The sequence below is a fragment of the Ctenopharyngodon idella genome, chromosome 18 (genome assembly GCF_019924925.1).
Source record: "Ctenopharyngodon idella isolate HZGC_01 chromosome 18, HZGC01, whole genome shotgun sequence".
Lineage (NCBI taxonomy): Eukaryota > Metazoa > Chordata > Actinopteri > Cypriniformes > Xenocyprididae > Ctenopharyngodon > Ctenopharyngodon idella.
The window spans coordinates 22679040-22695777 of NC_067237.1; the positions used below are offsets into that span (position 1 = coordinate 22679040).

General features: G+C 36.0%; 2 protein-coding genes across 15 annotated transcripts; both read right to left on the reverse strand.

Moving 5' to 3' along the window:
• Positions 1 to 651: 651 nt before the first annotated feature.
• On the reverse strand, positions 652 to 16438 carry morf4l1 (mortality factor 4 like 1). 14 transcript variants are annotated; one of them, XM_051870518.1, is made up of 12 exons: positions 16254 to 16438; positions 15283 to 15329; positions 14771 to 14838; positions 4907 to 4993; positions 4660 to 4740; positions 4493 to 4518; positions 4161 to 4249; positions 3941 to 4042; positions 2196 to 2284; positions 1907 to 2079; positions 1159 to 1243; positions 652 to 1080 (listed from the first exon to the last, which is right to left on the reverse strand). In XM_051870518.1, the coding sequence occupies exons 1-12, from the start codon at positions 16291 to 16293 to the stop codon at positions 996 to 998; spliced, it is 972 nt and encodes a 323-aa protein (XP_051726478.1). In that variant the 5' UTR covers positions 16294 to 16438; the 3' UTR covers positions 652 to 995. The 14 variants fall into 14 exon arrangements, with proteins under 14 accessions (XP_051726478.1, XP_051726481.1, XP_051726479.1 ...); XM_051870521.1 differs by lacking the exon at positions 4907 to 4993 and adding an exon at positions 14545 to 14631; XM_051870519.1 differs by lacking the exons at positions 4660 to 4740; positions 4907 to 4993 and adding exons at positions 14298 to 14378; positions 14545 to 14631.
• Positions 9433 to 12632, reverse strand: rxfp3.3a3 (relaxin family peptide receptor 3.3a3). Its single transcript, XM_051870513.1, has one exon. It carries the CDS (start codon positions 10898 to 10900, stop codon positions 9857 to 9859), a length of 1044 nt encoding a protein of 347 aa, XP_051726473.1. The 5' UTR covers positions 10901 to 12632; the 3' UTR covers positions 9433 to 9856.
• Positions 16439 to 16738: the final 300 nt, after the last annotated feature.

Here is a 16738-nt window from a genome sequence, read left to right on the forward strand (position 1 = left end):
GTTATACAAGTGCTCTAACTGTAATTGCTGCAGTATGTTATATGAAGCTGAGCTACACTATCATGTTACAGTGATATATGGTTTCTAAACCTTTGCAGTGTGCTGAAAAAAATGACAGTCTCTCTGTACAGTGAACATGCTGCATGCTCTTTAAACATGTACTCAAAAGTTACAACTGCAAATCCCCAAAATCTGTATTATATTGAAGCAAGCAAAGTAAAAATAGATACTTGAACTTTATTCTTTTAATCAAACTGTACATTTTTAAACTTGACCCTAGGTCAACAGCATCTGCTCTGAAGGGATAGTTCACCCAAAAACAAAAATATTTGGAACTATACAGGGGGTAACTATTATGTAAGTCAATGGGGCCCATCAACTGTTTTGTTACATTCTTCAAAATATCTTGTGTTCAGCAGAAGAAAAGAATTCATACAGGTTTGGAACAACTTGAGGGTGAGTAAATGACCATTTTCATTTTTCTGTGTACTATCCCTTTAATGTGGCCACATACCAATGAATTGCTATTGCTTCATAACCTTAACTGTTCTTAACATCAATATATGATTCTGCTTCAAAATTATTGAACTCATCCATGAAAATTGGCAGGAGTCCATCTGTGGTTGAAGAACAACAAAACAGAGCCACGACTGGGAAGGACAATTTATTGACTGACATGTTTCTCAAAGAAAAAAAAAAAAAAGTTAAAACAATGCAGCATTTCAACTATACATGAGCAGGTTCTGTTTATCAATATTACATAAACCAAAAATATGGATCAATAAAAAGAGCAAAAACCAGCAGCTTTCCAAAGAGATTTAATCTAATTCCTTATCTGGAATACCAGACATTATCCTTAGATTACTGAACCAAATTAACCAATATCGACTGATGTTGTGAGCACTAAAATCTTCCACAAGACTGATGAATGGATTTTAAATAAAAATAAAATGAGGATCAGAACGTAGCACCAAACATCCTCACTGGCTTTGTCCTCAGACAGCTTTGCGATGATATTCTGGAGGTGCAACCTCATAGTCACTTGCACAGAACAGACATGACGAATTCTTCACCAAATACCTAAAACAAGCACAAAATGTTTTACATTTCAGTCATTTACTGCCTGCAAATAAAATATCAAAATCAATATCTACTTACTTTAAAAAATCTTGCAGGTAGCTAAGAAGCAGGGCTAGACTCTTCTCGTCTAGAGGTGTGTAAGCCAGCATTGCTCCAATTCTCACTGTCAAAGGACACAAAAGCAGCCAAATGTTAACAAAAACCCCAAATACTGTGAAGAATATGCCATTACCAATAATATAATTAAAACATTCTCTGTGATATGGCTCTTTCAGAATTTAATTACATGTTCTTTGCTGTATTTCCATGATTACATTGCTTTAAGGGTGAAATTATGAGCATTGCCAAGGATTAATGGCTTAATAGTTTATAGAATTCAAAGCTCACATTCAACATTATGTTTCTTGTAAAATACTTAAAATCAACCGTTTACTTTGCGTTTAATAGTACAATTTAGTTTCAAAACACAATTAGCTTTTAAAGTTGGCATGAAATGGAATTTGCAGTAGTCTTTTCATCCCTATTGTGACGTACGGTATATCCAAGTGAAACGACCCGACCAATAATAATTTTTTTTAAAAAATGTTAATGACTTAATTTTGTCCATTGTGAACTGATTGTATGGTTGTGGTTTACTATTGCTGTGATCTCATGTGAGTGACAGGTTGTCCGGCCCTCATGACATCATCAGAAAAGATGTCATTGCAAGTGGAAGGGGGAAGTTATTTTGATTTAAGACTACAAGGGCACATGAGTTTAAAAAAAATAAAATAAATAAATAAATAAATAAATAAATACTGCAATTTCATGGTGACTAAGTTCATACCAAAAAGCCTCAGCAGGTGCGGCGCCCCGTAGATCTGAGACATGGACGTATCTGGATGGTTTGCTAGGATCTCTGCATACTGTGGCCTCTCAAACTTGTAGAGGAGCTGAGTGCCCAACATCACGTTGAAGTACTCACGGATTCCAGCAACCACCTCGTTCACGGCATATTCCCTGAGTAAAGATCAAGAATGTATGAGTATCTCTTTAGAATTAACTGGATGATTTGCACAACAAACTAATATTACAACAGCGATTACAACAAAATGGATCAATTGTAGATATCATACTTGTTATCACAGTTTCCTCTTGATTTCTTGTAATTTGCATAGTCCTCCAGGACAGCATCCACATTCTTTTTTGCAGGCAAGTGAAAAAGCTAAAAAAATAAAATAAAACCACAAATATTTTTACAGTGCATATCTTTCAAAACTCAAATTTTATGACCAATTTGTGCAGATATCCAGGCAAATTCCAACAAACATGCCATTGGTAAAACTTCAAATACCTAATCATATTTTCCTCTTCTTTGTTTAGTTGCTGCTCTAGACAGCATTCTGTAGTTTAAAAGGTGCAGCAAGCGATTTCTGAGAAACGCCGTTGAAAGCGGATCTGAACGAGCACAACACACTTGTAGCCAATCAGCAGTAGGGGGTGTGTCCACTCATGATCGGGGAGGAGAGAGTGAGCAAAATAGAGAGTTGAGGAAAGACTGTAGAAAGAGAGATGGCTGAGAGACATTATAAAAGAGAAAAGGTCAGAGAAGGGTTATGATCAGGCAAGAGCTTTAGGATCCATGTTAATATATATATTAAAAAAAAAAAGCTTTCCAGCGCTGGAGAGACCCAAGCAGGAAGGCCTGAAAATGGGCACAGAGGTTTGGTTTTGCTACGTTTCACAGAACCAAGATATGCTGTTGTTGTACTGGTAGCTATAAGTAGGACAGTTTTGAGTGTCATTAGGCCCTTTCACACAGCGCGTTGATCCCAGAAAATTGCCCTAAAATTGCAAGAATGCCTTCTGTGTGAACGCAAACATTGATTGATTCCGTGATTGATCCCGGGATGGGGAGCTAGTAACACTGCCAGTATCAGTCCCGGAACGCACCCTGTGTGAACAAAAGGCAGGACCAATGCCGTAAGAGGTGTGTTGTAGTGATGGCACTAAAGCTGTGATCATTCGGTACACAATGCACTAGTTTATGATTGAGTCACAGAAAAAAAAAAAAAAAAAAAAATTTAAATGCATGAGCATGGTTTCTCGAGAGAGAAATCGCAGATCACAAGCAAACTTAAGACGCTGCGGAGACATTACACGTCACGGAAAATCACTGGCAGTGTGAATGAACCAAAATCGAACGACACATTATCAGAGTATTTTCCAGAAACTCTCCCTGCGTTCTATTCGGAAGGGCTCATCCCTATACCCTAATCCCTTCAAAGTGTTTACCCTCTGGAGTGAGAGCGTCAAAGGGATAAAGGGTGTAAGGGGTCAAAAAAAAAAAAATTTTGGAACGCACTTCTGGATCATCTTAACAAGACAATCAAGGAGGCGCCTCCGTCACACATTGTGTATGCTGGTTGACCATTAAGCACTTCGGTTTGGAAGGACAATATGGCGGCCATGATTGTTTTCACTCCAAAGTGCCCTTTGGAGGGCAATATATCCCATTTGGAACACACTGTCTGTGTGAAAGGGGCTATTGTTTGCCTGGAGCTGGTGTGCTGCCGGCAACTAATGATGAACTCTTGCTTGTATATACTCTTATGTACTGTATGTTCCCTTTTTGCTCTTCCTTGTCACTCATTCGCCATCTTCGCTTCAGCTATGATAAAGAAACATCCACTCTTGCATTGCATGTTTGTGCATTTTGGGGGCGGAGCAATGAAGGGAGGGGTGTGTTTGCTTGGGCTGACAGTGCAACAGTGTTTCTCAGAAATTGCTTACTGCAACTTTAATTATTATGCAATATATCTAAATGAAGAGCAATGCAGGAATTTGATTATGTTGAGCATGGGATGAGGTTTGTAGTTACCTGCTTCTGTCTAGTGATCAGATCCCAGTCATCTACCAGCCACGGTTTTAACTCTTCAGGAATTTTCACCTTCACTTCTACTCTGTTAATGAAAGTCTCCTCCTGCACACAAAACCAGTTTGGGTGTCAAAGACAGCCTTAGTGTATGTTTATGTAAAAACTCCAGTTGAAAAAGAGACTCTAAATATTGGCCAATTTGCTTTAAACAGAACTGACATACACTCTCCACAGTTGGGTCAACACGTGCCCTCTTCTTGCGTGGGGGGTGAGGCATGTCCCCAGTGCTAGTGCCCTCTCCAGACCCAGGTGCTGAGAAGTCAACAAGGCAGAGTTTATTTTTCAGTAACAGTAATCAATTGCCCCAAGCCACATTTAATGTCTGAATACTATTGCATCTGCAACTACTTCTGACAAATACTAATGGGAAAACAGTATGAAAGATTTGTAAGCCATCTGTAAAACTCTTTTAATGGTTATTTAATTAAATAAACAATCAAACAGCTTCAACAGGTCAAAATACATCAGTAATTGCATAGGGAAAATAGAACTTACTCTTTTGCTTGTTCTTCTTTGTTTTTCTAGTGAAATTAATAGAAAAACCTTGGTTACCTATGCATTTGAGTTTGCAGTTCTGAAAGATCATTTTAAAAATTCTAGATGAACAGCTGACATGCCCATAAATACACTTTGCTTCTTGCCTCAAGCAAAGTAATACTCACACATCTACATTTTTTTGCTGCACAGCAGCGATTTTCTTGCTCGGTGCGACACCCCTCATCCTTCCCTCAACATAATGGTCTCTGAAAAACAGTATGTTTCTGCAATAAATCTTTTGTACAGATTGTTTAAACAATGAGAGAAAATAAGGATATGGAAGGGTTATGTACATTAATTTGGCTTAAAATTAATTTCTTTGAAAGATCCATCCATGTCAGGAGTCACTTGTTTACAAATTTTATTACTCACTGGTTTGCCTTCTGAAGCTCTTTCTGTTTTTGCAGGTTACTGTCCACATATTTGAGCACACGGCTTTCAGGAACCCATTCGTCCCAACTAGAAACACATTAAACACATTCTTAGAATTAACCGACCAAACCTGTAAACAAATAGCATGGTCATTGGTGGAAATTACAAAAACAGGGATGTTAAAGGTGTCCTAACTAGCACTGAATTTTTTAATACACAGACTTACTTCTTATTCCATCCACTGTAATGAATAAAGTATTTCACTTGTTTGTCCTTGATATTGATTTTCACACACTGTGAAGAGACATAAAATATGTATAAACATTAAAATCATCTTTTAGAGGAAAACAGTTTAAAAAAAGTATGACAACTAACGCGTTTTAAGTAATTTGTAACATTAAAATTACATTCAGACAACACAAGCAGGGAAAAAGGCCTCTTCATGAGAAAACACACCAGGATGACAATTTTTTTTTTTTTTTAATTTAAGATAAGTGAAAGCACTTTAAAAAAGGATACAGTAACCATTTAACTTTTAATGGCTACTGTGTCCATTTTAAGTGCTTTCACTGAATGTAGAAAGCGATATCAAAAGCATAACCCTGATCCACAAAACCACTACAAACACTTGTACTACATTTACACTAAAAAAAAGAAAATTTCCTTCCTGTAAAAACATATCAAACAGGCTTTTGAAGGATGCATAATGGCATGAATGAATTCATACAGATACCTTAGCTTCGTATAACAATGGCCCATGAAAGCACAGCACTCGTTCACCTGAAATACATCAGAAACATTAACGTGTAACGGCGTCACTGGTAGACCAATGAATAAAGGAGAAGCATTTAATGAGCATTAAATAACGTGTATGAGCACAGGAGCAATTGTTTATCATGTATATTTTTAGTAAATGCATTTGAAATAAGTCACAAAACAAAAAGAAATATATCTTAAAAGCGTGTTTATTGTAATTTTTTCCGATTTCAGTTTATTACAACCAAGATTCAAATTTACTTAGAACCTAAATATAATTAGCATTTCCATTAAACAATACTAAAATTAAGTCTTGGCAGAAAATGTTTTTTACACGTTTGAAATATGCTACTTAACTAAACCAAGTTTTATTCGACAACATGTTTGGCTAATAAACTCACCCCATATCAGTCAAATCCTCGGTTAAATCTGCAAATGCTACTAACCATCAGCTCATTACAAATCGGACATGTTCGAAAAACTCTGTTCAATGAGTCACTAAGTTGTTTAATCGAAACGATTCAACAACACTTAACATTATGTTATGAATGGCGATAAATAACTATTCCCGCCAGGACTTTAATGCTATAAATGGAGCTTCCTGTAAACAAGGCCTGCTGTAAGCTAATGGGCTAACACAGACAACAGCTAATGTTTTGTTTCAGAAACGCGCGGCCGCGTGCATGTATAGAGGCTGTTACATATAACGGAAAGCACTGACGTGCTATAATGCATGCACTTGATTGCTGATAAACAATTCTGCACACTTTAAAATAGGCTATCAGCAGTGTTTGACTAAAAAACTGCTTTTCTATGCATATCTAGCTGTACACACGCGCCATTGTGCAGTGGCAGCGCCCGCTTCCTTTGCTCGGATGAATGAGAGGATACACCGAACAACCGATGACTCCTTTAGAGGATACAAAGCTTTCCTTTAGGGTATCTTACCTTCTTGAAATTTAGGTTTAGGGTCCTGTTTAGGCGCCATTCACAGATTAAACAATAAAAATAGCTGGAAAATCAAATCCAGGCATTGCCAGCTCCGATTTAATTCACACAGGGTGAAGGCGTCGCGCTGCGTTTCTATGACGCACTTTTTTGGCGCCCCTGTCAGGTGACTAGAGCATCACAGTTTGTTTGTTTGTTGTTTTAGATGTTGCAAACGGCTCTTCTGTAATTTATGTTGACATTTGCAATGCAAAATATAAATGTTTACACTTGTAATAAAGTAGGTTATTAGTATTTTTATTGTAATTTTGTTCTTACGCTTAAAAGCAACTCTCAATAACACAATGTATGAGATTAATAATTTTGTTAATAAACTGTTAAACACTGCTGATATAGGCTAGCTGTGAAACACTTCATCATCCAGTCATATTCACTAATTATTGATCTGGACAAAAGTCTGGAAAAAATATATCAAACCTGGAAAACTCTGAATGTGTAATATCATTGCCATTTTCATGTTTATTATTGTTTTCAGACAAACCCCTTTGACCTACAATACTTGGAGACCCCTAAGATTTTAAGTTAATTTTTCAATAATTTAACCATTTCATGCATGAATTATGACAACCTCAGTCAGGATTTTTTTTTTCTTGTGTGTTTTTATTGCTCTAGGGCATGAAAAACAAGATTTGAACTTTTATTTATTTATTTATTTATTGTACGCATTTTTTTTCAAAGAGATTTTCAGATGTCCACTTGAGTGGACAGTGCATTTTTGGTTTTAACTGAAGAGATACTGTATTAAACATAATACATTAATAACACAGCAATACTGTGTGTATTTAACAAACCATTGAATTAAATTATATAAAATACATTGATCTATTGATGTTTTCAGACCGTGGAAAAAACAAGAGATCAGGTGTTTTCAGTTTCATCTGGAATTAGCAGTGTTGGGATTAACGCATGACAAGTAACATGCATAAATTAATCAGATTACTTTTTTGATGTAACAAGTAAAGCATTACAAGTAACATGCATAACGTAATCAGATTACTTTTCTGGTGTTACAAGTAATGCATTACAAGTAACATGCATAACGTATTCAGATTACTTTTCTGGTGTTACAAGTAAAGTAATGCATTACAAGTAACATGCATAACGTAATCAGATTACTTTTCTGGTGTTACAAGTAAAGTAATGCATTACAAGTAACATGCATAACGTATTCAGATTACTTTTTTTGATGTAACGAGTAAAGCATTACAAGTAACATGCATAACGTAATCAGATTACTCTTTTGATGTAACGAGTAAAGTAGTGCCTTACAAGTAACGTACAGTATGTAATCACATTATTTATGATTAATCAGAATTTCCTCCCAATCTAAAATCGAATCACTGTAAAAAATGGTATGAGCTATTTACTTAAAAAAATTATGGTAACAATTAATATTACACATGATATTTTTGAGTAGTTTTTAAGGTTTGATTCTTTAATGGAATCTACATGAATAAATCATGTAAAATCTCTTAAATTATTTAGTCTATGACACAATTAATTTAATATTTTTAGTGAAATGTCCTTTTTTATTTTAAGTTGACTCTCAAAAATGTGTGATTTAGAGTGAATGAAAGTACCTGTTTATATTTGACTTTGAGTTATGTTGTACAATTAAAAGACTGTATTTTGCTAGCACAACACAAGTAAAAACAAACCTGTTATTGCACTGGCAATAGCAAAGTTATTGCTCATTGAACAAAGCAACATGCTGCAAAGTGTTAGTACAATTATCCACAACCTAACCATGAGCTCTACTCTTCTCCACAATGGTAACAATCAAATCTTCAACAAAACAAAAACTCTTTCAAATGTCAAACATAACTAAACATTAAACATCAACAGATATTTCCCTTCACTCAAAAACACATAAAATAACACTTAATTTCAATATTTACTCTCCATTTCCAGCCATATGCAAAGCATACTGGGAACTAACAATGAGATCTCTAAATAAAACCACATAATTGAGCTAATTCTCTTAAAATAAATAGGTAGCCTTCTTTCCTTAATTTTATTAGCTTAATCGGTTCCTCAATTCAAGCCTCAAAACTGCTTAAGTTTCCTTAAAAAAATTAGGAAAATGGTTTTATTAGTGAAATGTTCTCAATATTTTCTATAAAACACTGAACCACTATTTTATTAATAAACTATTTTTAATTATCACCTTAATTTTTTTTAATGAAAATTACAAGACCGATGATTAATTTTTGGAAAATGTAACAATGATATGACTCCTTAGACGTTACTTGATGCTACAACATTTTTTTTTCAACCTGCAAGAGTCTCCTAGGATAGAAGGAATGGATTGCATTACAATCACTAGTTTTATTTTGATTGTTTTTATTTTCAAATAATTTATTCATTTTAATTTTACATTTTTATGATTTAATTAATCGTTATCTTTTCATCAACTCAACCCCCCTGCAGTTCTTTCATTAACCCCAGTTTGGGAAAACCTGGCATAATGTGATTCTTAATGCATTTCATGTTGTTGAAAATATTTTCTTTCTCTTTGATAGGCTATATATATATATATATATATATATATATATAATATCTCAAAATGGTGCACAATAATCCCATTCAAATCTAAGTGACAAACGAGTTAGGTCAAAAGTAATCTAAAAGTAATCACAATACATTACCTAAAATGAGTAATCTACATTATGTTACTACTATTTTCATCATGTAATTTGTAATCAGTACTGACTACAATTAAGTAATCTACCCAGCACTGCATACTGAAATTATGGTCAGAGTACTGTTTATAATGATTTATTCATGTCAACCTTATTCACAACGGGAAATATGCCTGTGTTTTACAATTGATATGTTTTAGTATTTGTAAAGACAGACTGTTGTTGTTGCTTTAATAGTCATTTTTAAACATGCATACATTTTTGAACTTCTCGGTTTAATAAAAGATGGCATTGTTTAAGATAGACCGATAATCAGTTTGACCATTCTATAAACCAATATTCATTTTCGAATTTTTTTTATGGGTCTAGCAATAAATTCAGTCTAGTCTCTAAAGAATAGCACCCAACAATAAATTATCATATGCAAGAAAACTTAATAATATATTATAATAATTATAATAGATTCATAATACTTATGAATCTCTTCAGCATAAAATGGTCGATCTGCAATTTTAATATCGATGCATTTGTGTCACATCTCGGTTCACGGACGCCTCGTAGATTTCTGAAAAGACCTCTTTAATAACCAAGGAGCAATATTTGACAAACAATTTTTCAGTTTCTTTCTCAATGCCCTTCTCGTAAGACAATATATAAAAGGATTTAAGCAGCTATTAGTATGAGCTAAGCAAACAGTAACGGGGAATACATAAGTATGGGCAATATAATAAGCCTCGTCCCAGTGAATCACGTTCAACTTGACCAGCACACCCCAAAATGTGATCGCGTGGTTCGGCATCCAGCAAAGAAAGAATGAAAGAACCACAACTGTGATAGATTTGGTGACATGAATCCTGTGCTTTGAATGAATGTTATTCAGATTTCGCTTTCTCACAAATCTCAGAAGCAACAAATAAAACACGGAAAGGATCAACATGGGCAGAATAAAAGCAACCAGGATTTTTTGCAAATGATAAAAGGCCAGCCAGTATTGTCCTGCAGGAAACTTTAGTAAACAGAGCTTTTCTCCAGCCACGTTTGTCACCGTGGAGAAAATGGATGTTGGCGCGGTGGCGACTGTAGCAACGACCCACAAAAACGCGCAAACCCATTTGACAGAGCATGATGCTGGTGGACGGACCCTAGTCTTGGCGGCTGAAGCCACAGAGCAGTATCGAGTGATGCTCATAGCAGTGAGGAAGAAGACGCTGGCGTACATGTTCATCACAGTGACGGACAGTATGATCTTGCACATGGCGTCTCCAAACGGCCAGCTGAAATCCAGAGCGGTATCCACCGCCCAAAACGGCAACGTCAGGACGAACTGGATGTCTGTGACAGCTAAGTTAATGATGAACACATTAATGGTGGTGCTCTGTTTGCAGTGTTTCACTCTCATGATGAAGAGGACGAGCGAATTCCCTACTAAGCCTATTGCGCACACGAGAATGTACACCACGGAGATCATGATCCTCAAGACCGGGCTCCTGTCCGCGGTTACGTCAATGTCCTCCAGATTTCCAAATGTGACATGACCCTGAGAGGTTCGGTTAAACACCCTGCTGCTGCTGTTGAAAGGGTCACCCATAGTTGAGTATCCAACGGCGCGTTCCACCTGCTACCTGCCTCAGTCCGTGTTCGGCTGAAGAAGTTCTCTCAGCGGTTTGCCCACCAGCCGTGCGCTTCCACTAATATATCCAGAGGTACACACGCATTGGCGTTACCCGCCTATGAGGGGCAAAGATTGGCTAGAGGCATGTAGCCTATGACTGATACTCAGTCACTCACTTTTTTTTTTTACCTATGCATTATTATGACTTTATTTCAAGTGATTTCAGTGATCAAAAAAGTTAGATTACAAGTTATGGCACGAAATAAAAGATTTGAGAACAATAAGAGACTTACGAACAGTAATAGCTGTTAGCGATTGAGGTAACCATGGCAAAAGTACGCTGATCGAGCGACATTTTTTCGCTGATCGAGCATTTGCGAGTTTGCATCTCACAATTCTTACTTTTTATAAAGTCAGAATTGACTTAATATCTCGCAATTCTGACTTTGTATCACGCAATGGGATGATAGTCTACCATTAAAGCATGAATTTGATAGGTCTACATAATATTCACATATGCAGTTCATATCCGACATAATGTATTAGCCCTGGAGTTACAGCATGAAATAATATTTAAACCTATAACATTTTTTTCTCACGATTCAGACTCTTTTTTCCCGCCTCGCAATTACGAGTTTATATCTCCCAATTTGGACTTTATAACTCGCAATTGTGAGTTGTTTAGGCCTATCACTATTCTGAGGGGGGGAATAGAATTGCGGGATATAAACTTGCAATTCTGAGGAAGAATTGAAAATTATCCCATGATTTACTCACCCTCAAGCCATCATAGGTGAACCTTCTTTCAAACGAACACAATCGGAGATATATTTAAAAATATCCTGGCTCTTCCAAGCTTTATAATGGTAGTGAATGGGGGTCGAGATTTTGAAGCCCCAAAAATGCATCCATCTATCATAAAAAATAATCCATACGGCTCCAGGGGGTTGATAAAGGCCTTCTGATGCGAATCGATGGGTTTTTTTAAAGAAAAATGTCCATATTTAAAACTTTATAAACTAAAATAGCTAGCTTCCGGCAAAGATACCCTTATCTTATCTTACTTCAGAGATAATCACTATGTTTATAATGAAACCATCATATTTATAAATATATTAATCATATCAGATAATAAAATATATTTATTGTTATTACTGTAAAGCTATATTAAATTATTATGGGATCATATTTCAATGACAATATATTTATTGAATAAAAATAAATTATTTTATCAAAATAAACTGAAAATAGTAGAAACTTTGCTAAAGTGATTGTTTTGAACAAGTACGTATTAGATATTATTCAAAACATTTTACTTTAGCTAAAGTATTTGTATAAATACTTTGTGCCTTTTGCACCATGCTGGAGAGACTTTTACTTATAACATGAAAGTAAGGTTAATAATATAACTTAGATTACACATTTTTCAGTTTTACTCAAATTAGGGTGATGCAAAAATGAGTACAACCCTACTGAAAGTCTCTGGAGCAAAGCAAAATTTTAGACTACAAATGTCTAATTTAACAAGAATTCAACAGGTGAGTCTAATTATTCATTACACAGGCGTACAGCAGACAGTTGACTATAAAAGGGTGTTAAAACCCCTTCCCATTTCATGCTGTCAGCAATGGCACCACATGGAAGAGAAATGTCACAAGACCTGATCCGTGATTGATCCCGGGATGGGGAGCTAGTAACACTGCCAGTATCAGTCCCGGAACGCACCCTGTGTGAACAAAAGGCAGGACCAATGCCGTAAGAGGTGTGTTGTAGTGATGGCACTAAAGCTGTGATCATTCGGTACACAATGCACTAGTTTATGATTGAGTCACAGAAAAAAAAAAAAAAAAAAAAATTTAAATGCATGAGCATGGTTTCTCGAGAGAGAAATCGCAGATCACAAGCAAACTTAAGACGCTGCGGAGACATTACACGTCACGGAAAATCACTGGCAGTGTGAATGAACCAAAATCGAACGACACATTATCAGAGTATTTTCCAGAAACTCTCCCTGCGTTCTATTCGGAAGGGCTCATCCCTATACCCTAATCCCTTCAAAGTGTTTACCCTCTGGAGTGAGAGCGTCAAAGGGATAAAGGGTGTAAGGGGTCAAAAAAAAAAAAAATTTTGGAACGCACTTCTGGATCATCTTAACAAGACAATCAAGGAGGCGCCTCCGTCACACATTGTGTATGCTGGTTGACCATTAAGCACTTCGGTTTGGAAGGACAATATGGCGGCCATGATTGTTTTCACTCCAAAGTGCCCTTTGGAGGGCAATATATCCCATTTGGAACACACTGTCTGTGTGAAAGGGGCTATTGTTTGCCTGGAGCTGGTGTGCTGCCGGCAACTAATGATGAACTCTTGCTTGTATATACTCTTATGTACTGTATGTTCCCTTTTTGCTCTTCCTTGTCACTCATTCGCCATCTTCGCTTCAGCTATGATAAAGAAACATCCACTCTTGCATTGCATGTTTGTGCATTTTGGGGGCGGAGCAATGAAGGGAGGGGTGTGTTTGCTTGGGCTGACAGTGCAACAGTGTTTCTCAGAAATTGCTTACTGCAACTTTAATTATTATGCAATATATCTAAATGAAGAGCAATGCAGGAATTTGATTATGTTGAGCATGGGATGAGGTTTGTAGTTACCTGCTTCTGTCTAGTGATCAGATCCCAGTCATCTACCAGCCACGGTTTTAACTCTTCAGGAATTTTCACCTTCACTTCTACTCTGTTAATGAAAGTCTCCTCCTGCACACAAAACCAGTTTGGGTGTCAAAGACAGCCTTAGTGTATGTTTATGTAAAAACTCCAGTTGAAAAAGAGACTCTAAATATTGGCCAATTTGCTTTAAACAGAACTGACATACACTCTCCACAGTTGGGTCAACACGTGCCCTCTTCTTGCGTGGGGGGTGAGGCATGTCCCCAGTGCTAGTGCCCTCTCCAGACCCAGGTGCTGAGAAGTCAACAAGGCAGAGTTTATTTTTCAGTAACAGTAATCAATTGCCCCAAGCCACATTTAATGTCTGAATACTATTGCATCTGCAACTACTTCTGACAAATACTAATGGGAAAACAGTATGAAAGATTTGTAAGCCATCTGTAAAACTCTTTTAATGGTTATTTAATTAAATAAACAATCAAACAGCTTCAACAGGTCAAAATACATCAGTAATTGCATAGGGAAAATAGAACTTACTCTTTTGCTTGTTCTTCTTTGTTTTTCTAGTGAAATTAATAGAAAAACCTTGGTTACCTATGCATTTGAGTTTGCAGTTCTGAAAGATCATTTTAAAAATTCTAGATGAACAGCTGACATGCCCATAAATACACTTTGCTTCTTGCCTCAAGCAAAGTAATACTCACACATCTACATTTTTTTGCTGCACAGCAGCGATTTTCTTGCTCGGTGCGACACCCCTCATCCTTCCCTCAACATAATGGTCTCTGAAAAACAGTATGTTTCTGCAATAAATCTTTTGTACAGATTGTTTAAACAATGAGAGAAAATAAGGATATGGAAGGGTTATGTACATTAATTTGGCTTAAAATTAATTTCTTTGAAAGATCCATCCATGTCAGGAGTCACTTGTTTACAAATTTTATTACTCACTGGTTTGCCTTCTGAAGCTCTTTCTGTTTTTGCAGGTTACTGTCCACATATTTGAGCACACGGCTTTCAGGAACCCATTCGTCCCAACTAGAAACACATTAAACACATTCTTAGAATTAACCGACCAAACCTGTAAACAAATAGCATGGTCATTGGTGGAAATTACAAAAACAGGGATGTTAAAGGTGTCCTAACTAGCACTGAATTTTTTAATACACAGACTTACTTCTTATTCCATCCACTGTAATGAATAAAGTATTTCACTTGTTTGTCCTTGATATTGATTTTCACACACTGTGAAGAGACATAAAATATGTATAAACATTAAAATCATCTTTTAGAGGAAAACAGTTTAAAAAAAGTATGACAACTAACGCGTTTTAAGTAATTTGTAACATTAAAATTACATTCAGACAACACAAGCAGGGAAAAAGGCCTCTTCATGAGAAAACACACCAGGATGACAATTTTTTTTTTTTTTTTTTTAATTTAAGATAAGTGAAAGCACTTTAAAAAAAGGATACAGTAACCATTTAACTTTTAATGGCTACTGTGTCCATTTTAAGTGCTTTCACTGAATGTAGAAAGCGATATCAAAAGCATAACCCTGATCCACAAAACCACTACAAACACTTGTACTACATTTACACTAAAAAAAAGAAAATTTCCTTCCTGTAAAAACATATCAAACAGGCTTTTGAAGGATGCATAATGGCATGAATGAATTCATACAGATACCTTAGCTTCGTATAACAATGGCCCATGAAAGCACAGCACTCGTTCACCTGAAATACATCAGAAACATTAACGTGTAACGGCGTCACTGGTAGACCAATGAATAAAGGAGAAGCATTTAATGAGCATTAAATAACGTGTATGAGCACAGGAGCAATTGTTTATCATGTATATTTTTAGTAAATGCATTTGAAATAAGTCACAAAACAAAAAGAAATATATCTTAAAAGCGTGTTTATTGTAATTTTTTCCGATTTCAGTTTATTACAACCAAGATTCAAATTTACTTAGAACCTAAATATAATTAGCATTTCCATTAAACAATACTAAAATTAAGTCTTGGCAGAAAATGTTTTTTACACGTTTGAAATATGCTACTTAACTAAACCAAGTTTTATTCGACAACATGTTTGGCTAATAAACTCACCCCATATCAGTCAAATCCTCGGTTAAATCTGCAAATGCTACTAACCATCAGCTCATTACAAATCGGACATGTTCGAAAAACTCTGTTCAATGAGTCACTAAGTTGTTTAATCGAAACGATTCAACAACACTTAACATTATGTTATGAATGGCGATAAATAACTATTCCCGCCAGGACTTTAATGCTATAAATGGAGCTTCCTGTAAACAAGGCCTGCTGTAAGCTAATGGGCTAACACAGACAACAGCTAATGTTTTGTTTCAGAAACGCGCGGCCGCGTGCATGTATAGAGGCTGTTACATATAACGGAAAGCACTGACGTGCTATAATGCATGCACTTGATTGCTGATAAACAATTCTGCACACTTTAAAATAGGCTATCAGCAGTGTTTGACTAAAAAACTGCTTTTCTATGCATATCTAGCTGTACACACGCGCCATTGTGCAGTGGCAGCGCCCGCTTCCTTTGCTCGGATGAATGAGAGGATACACCGAACAACCGATGACTCCTTTAGAGGATACAAAGCTTTCCTTTAGGGTATCTTACCTTCTTGAAATTTAGGTTTAGGGTCCTGTTTAGGCGCCATTCACAGATTAAACAATAAAAATAGCTGGAAAATCAAATCCAGGCATTGCCAGCTCCGATTTAATTCACACAGGGTGAAGGCGTCGCGCTGCGTTTCTATGACGCACTTTTTTGGCGCCCCTGTCAGGTGACTAGAGCATCACAGTTTGTTTGTTTGTTGTTTTAGATGTTGCAAACGGCTCTTCTGTAATTTATGTTGACATTTGCAATGCAAAATATAAATGTTTACACTTGTAATAAAGTAGGTTATTAGTATTTTTATTGTAATTTTGTTCTTACGCTTAAAAGCAACTCTCAATAACACAATGTATGAGATTAATAATTTTGTTAATAAACTGTTAAACACTGCTGATATAGGCTAGCTGTGAAACACTTCATCATCCAGTCATATTCACTAATTATTGATCTGGACAAAAGTCTGGAAAAAATATATCAAACCTGGAAAA

Coding starts and splice junctions, on each gene's coding strand:
- rxfp3.3a3 (XM_051870513.1), bottom strand. CDS start 10,900: ATGGGTGACCCTTTCAACAGCAGCAGCAGGGTGTTTAACCGAACCTCT.
- morf4l1 (XM_051870518.1), bottom strand. CDS start 16,293: ATGGCGCCTAAACAGGACCCTAAACCTAAATTTCAAGAAG. Junction 4,519..4,659: donor CAGCAAAAAAATGTAGATGT/GTGAGTATTACT, acceptor TAATTTCACTAG/AAAAACAAAGAAGAACAAGC. Junction 1,081..1,158: donor TACCTGCAAGATTTTTTAAA/GTAAGTAGATAT, acceptor TGCTTGTTTTAG/GTATTTGGTGAAGAATTCGT.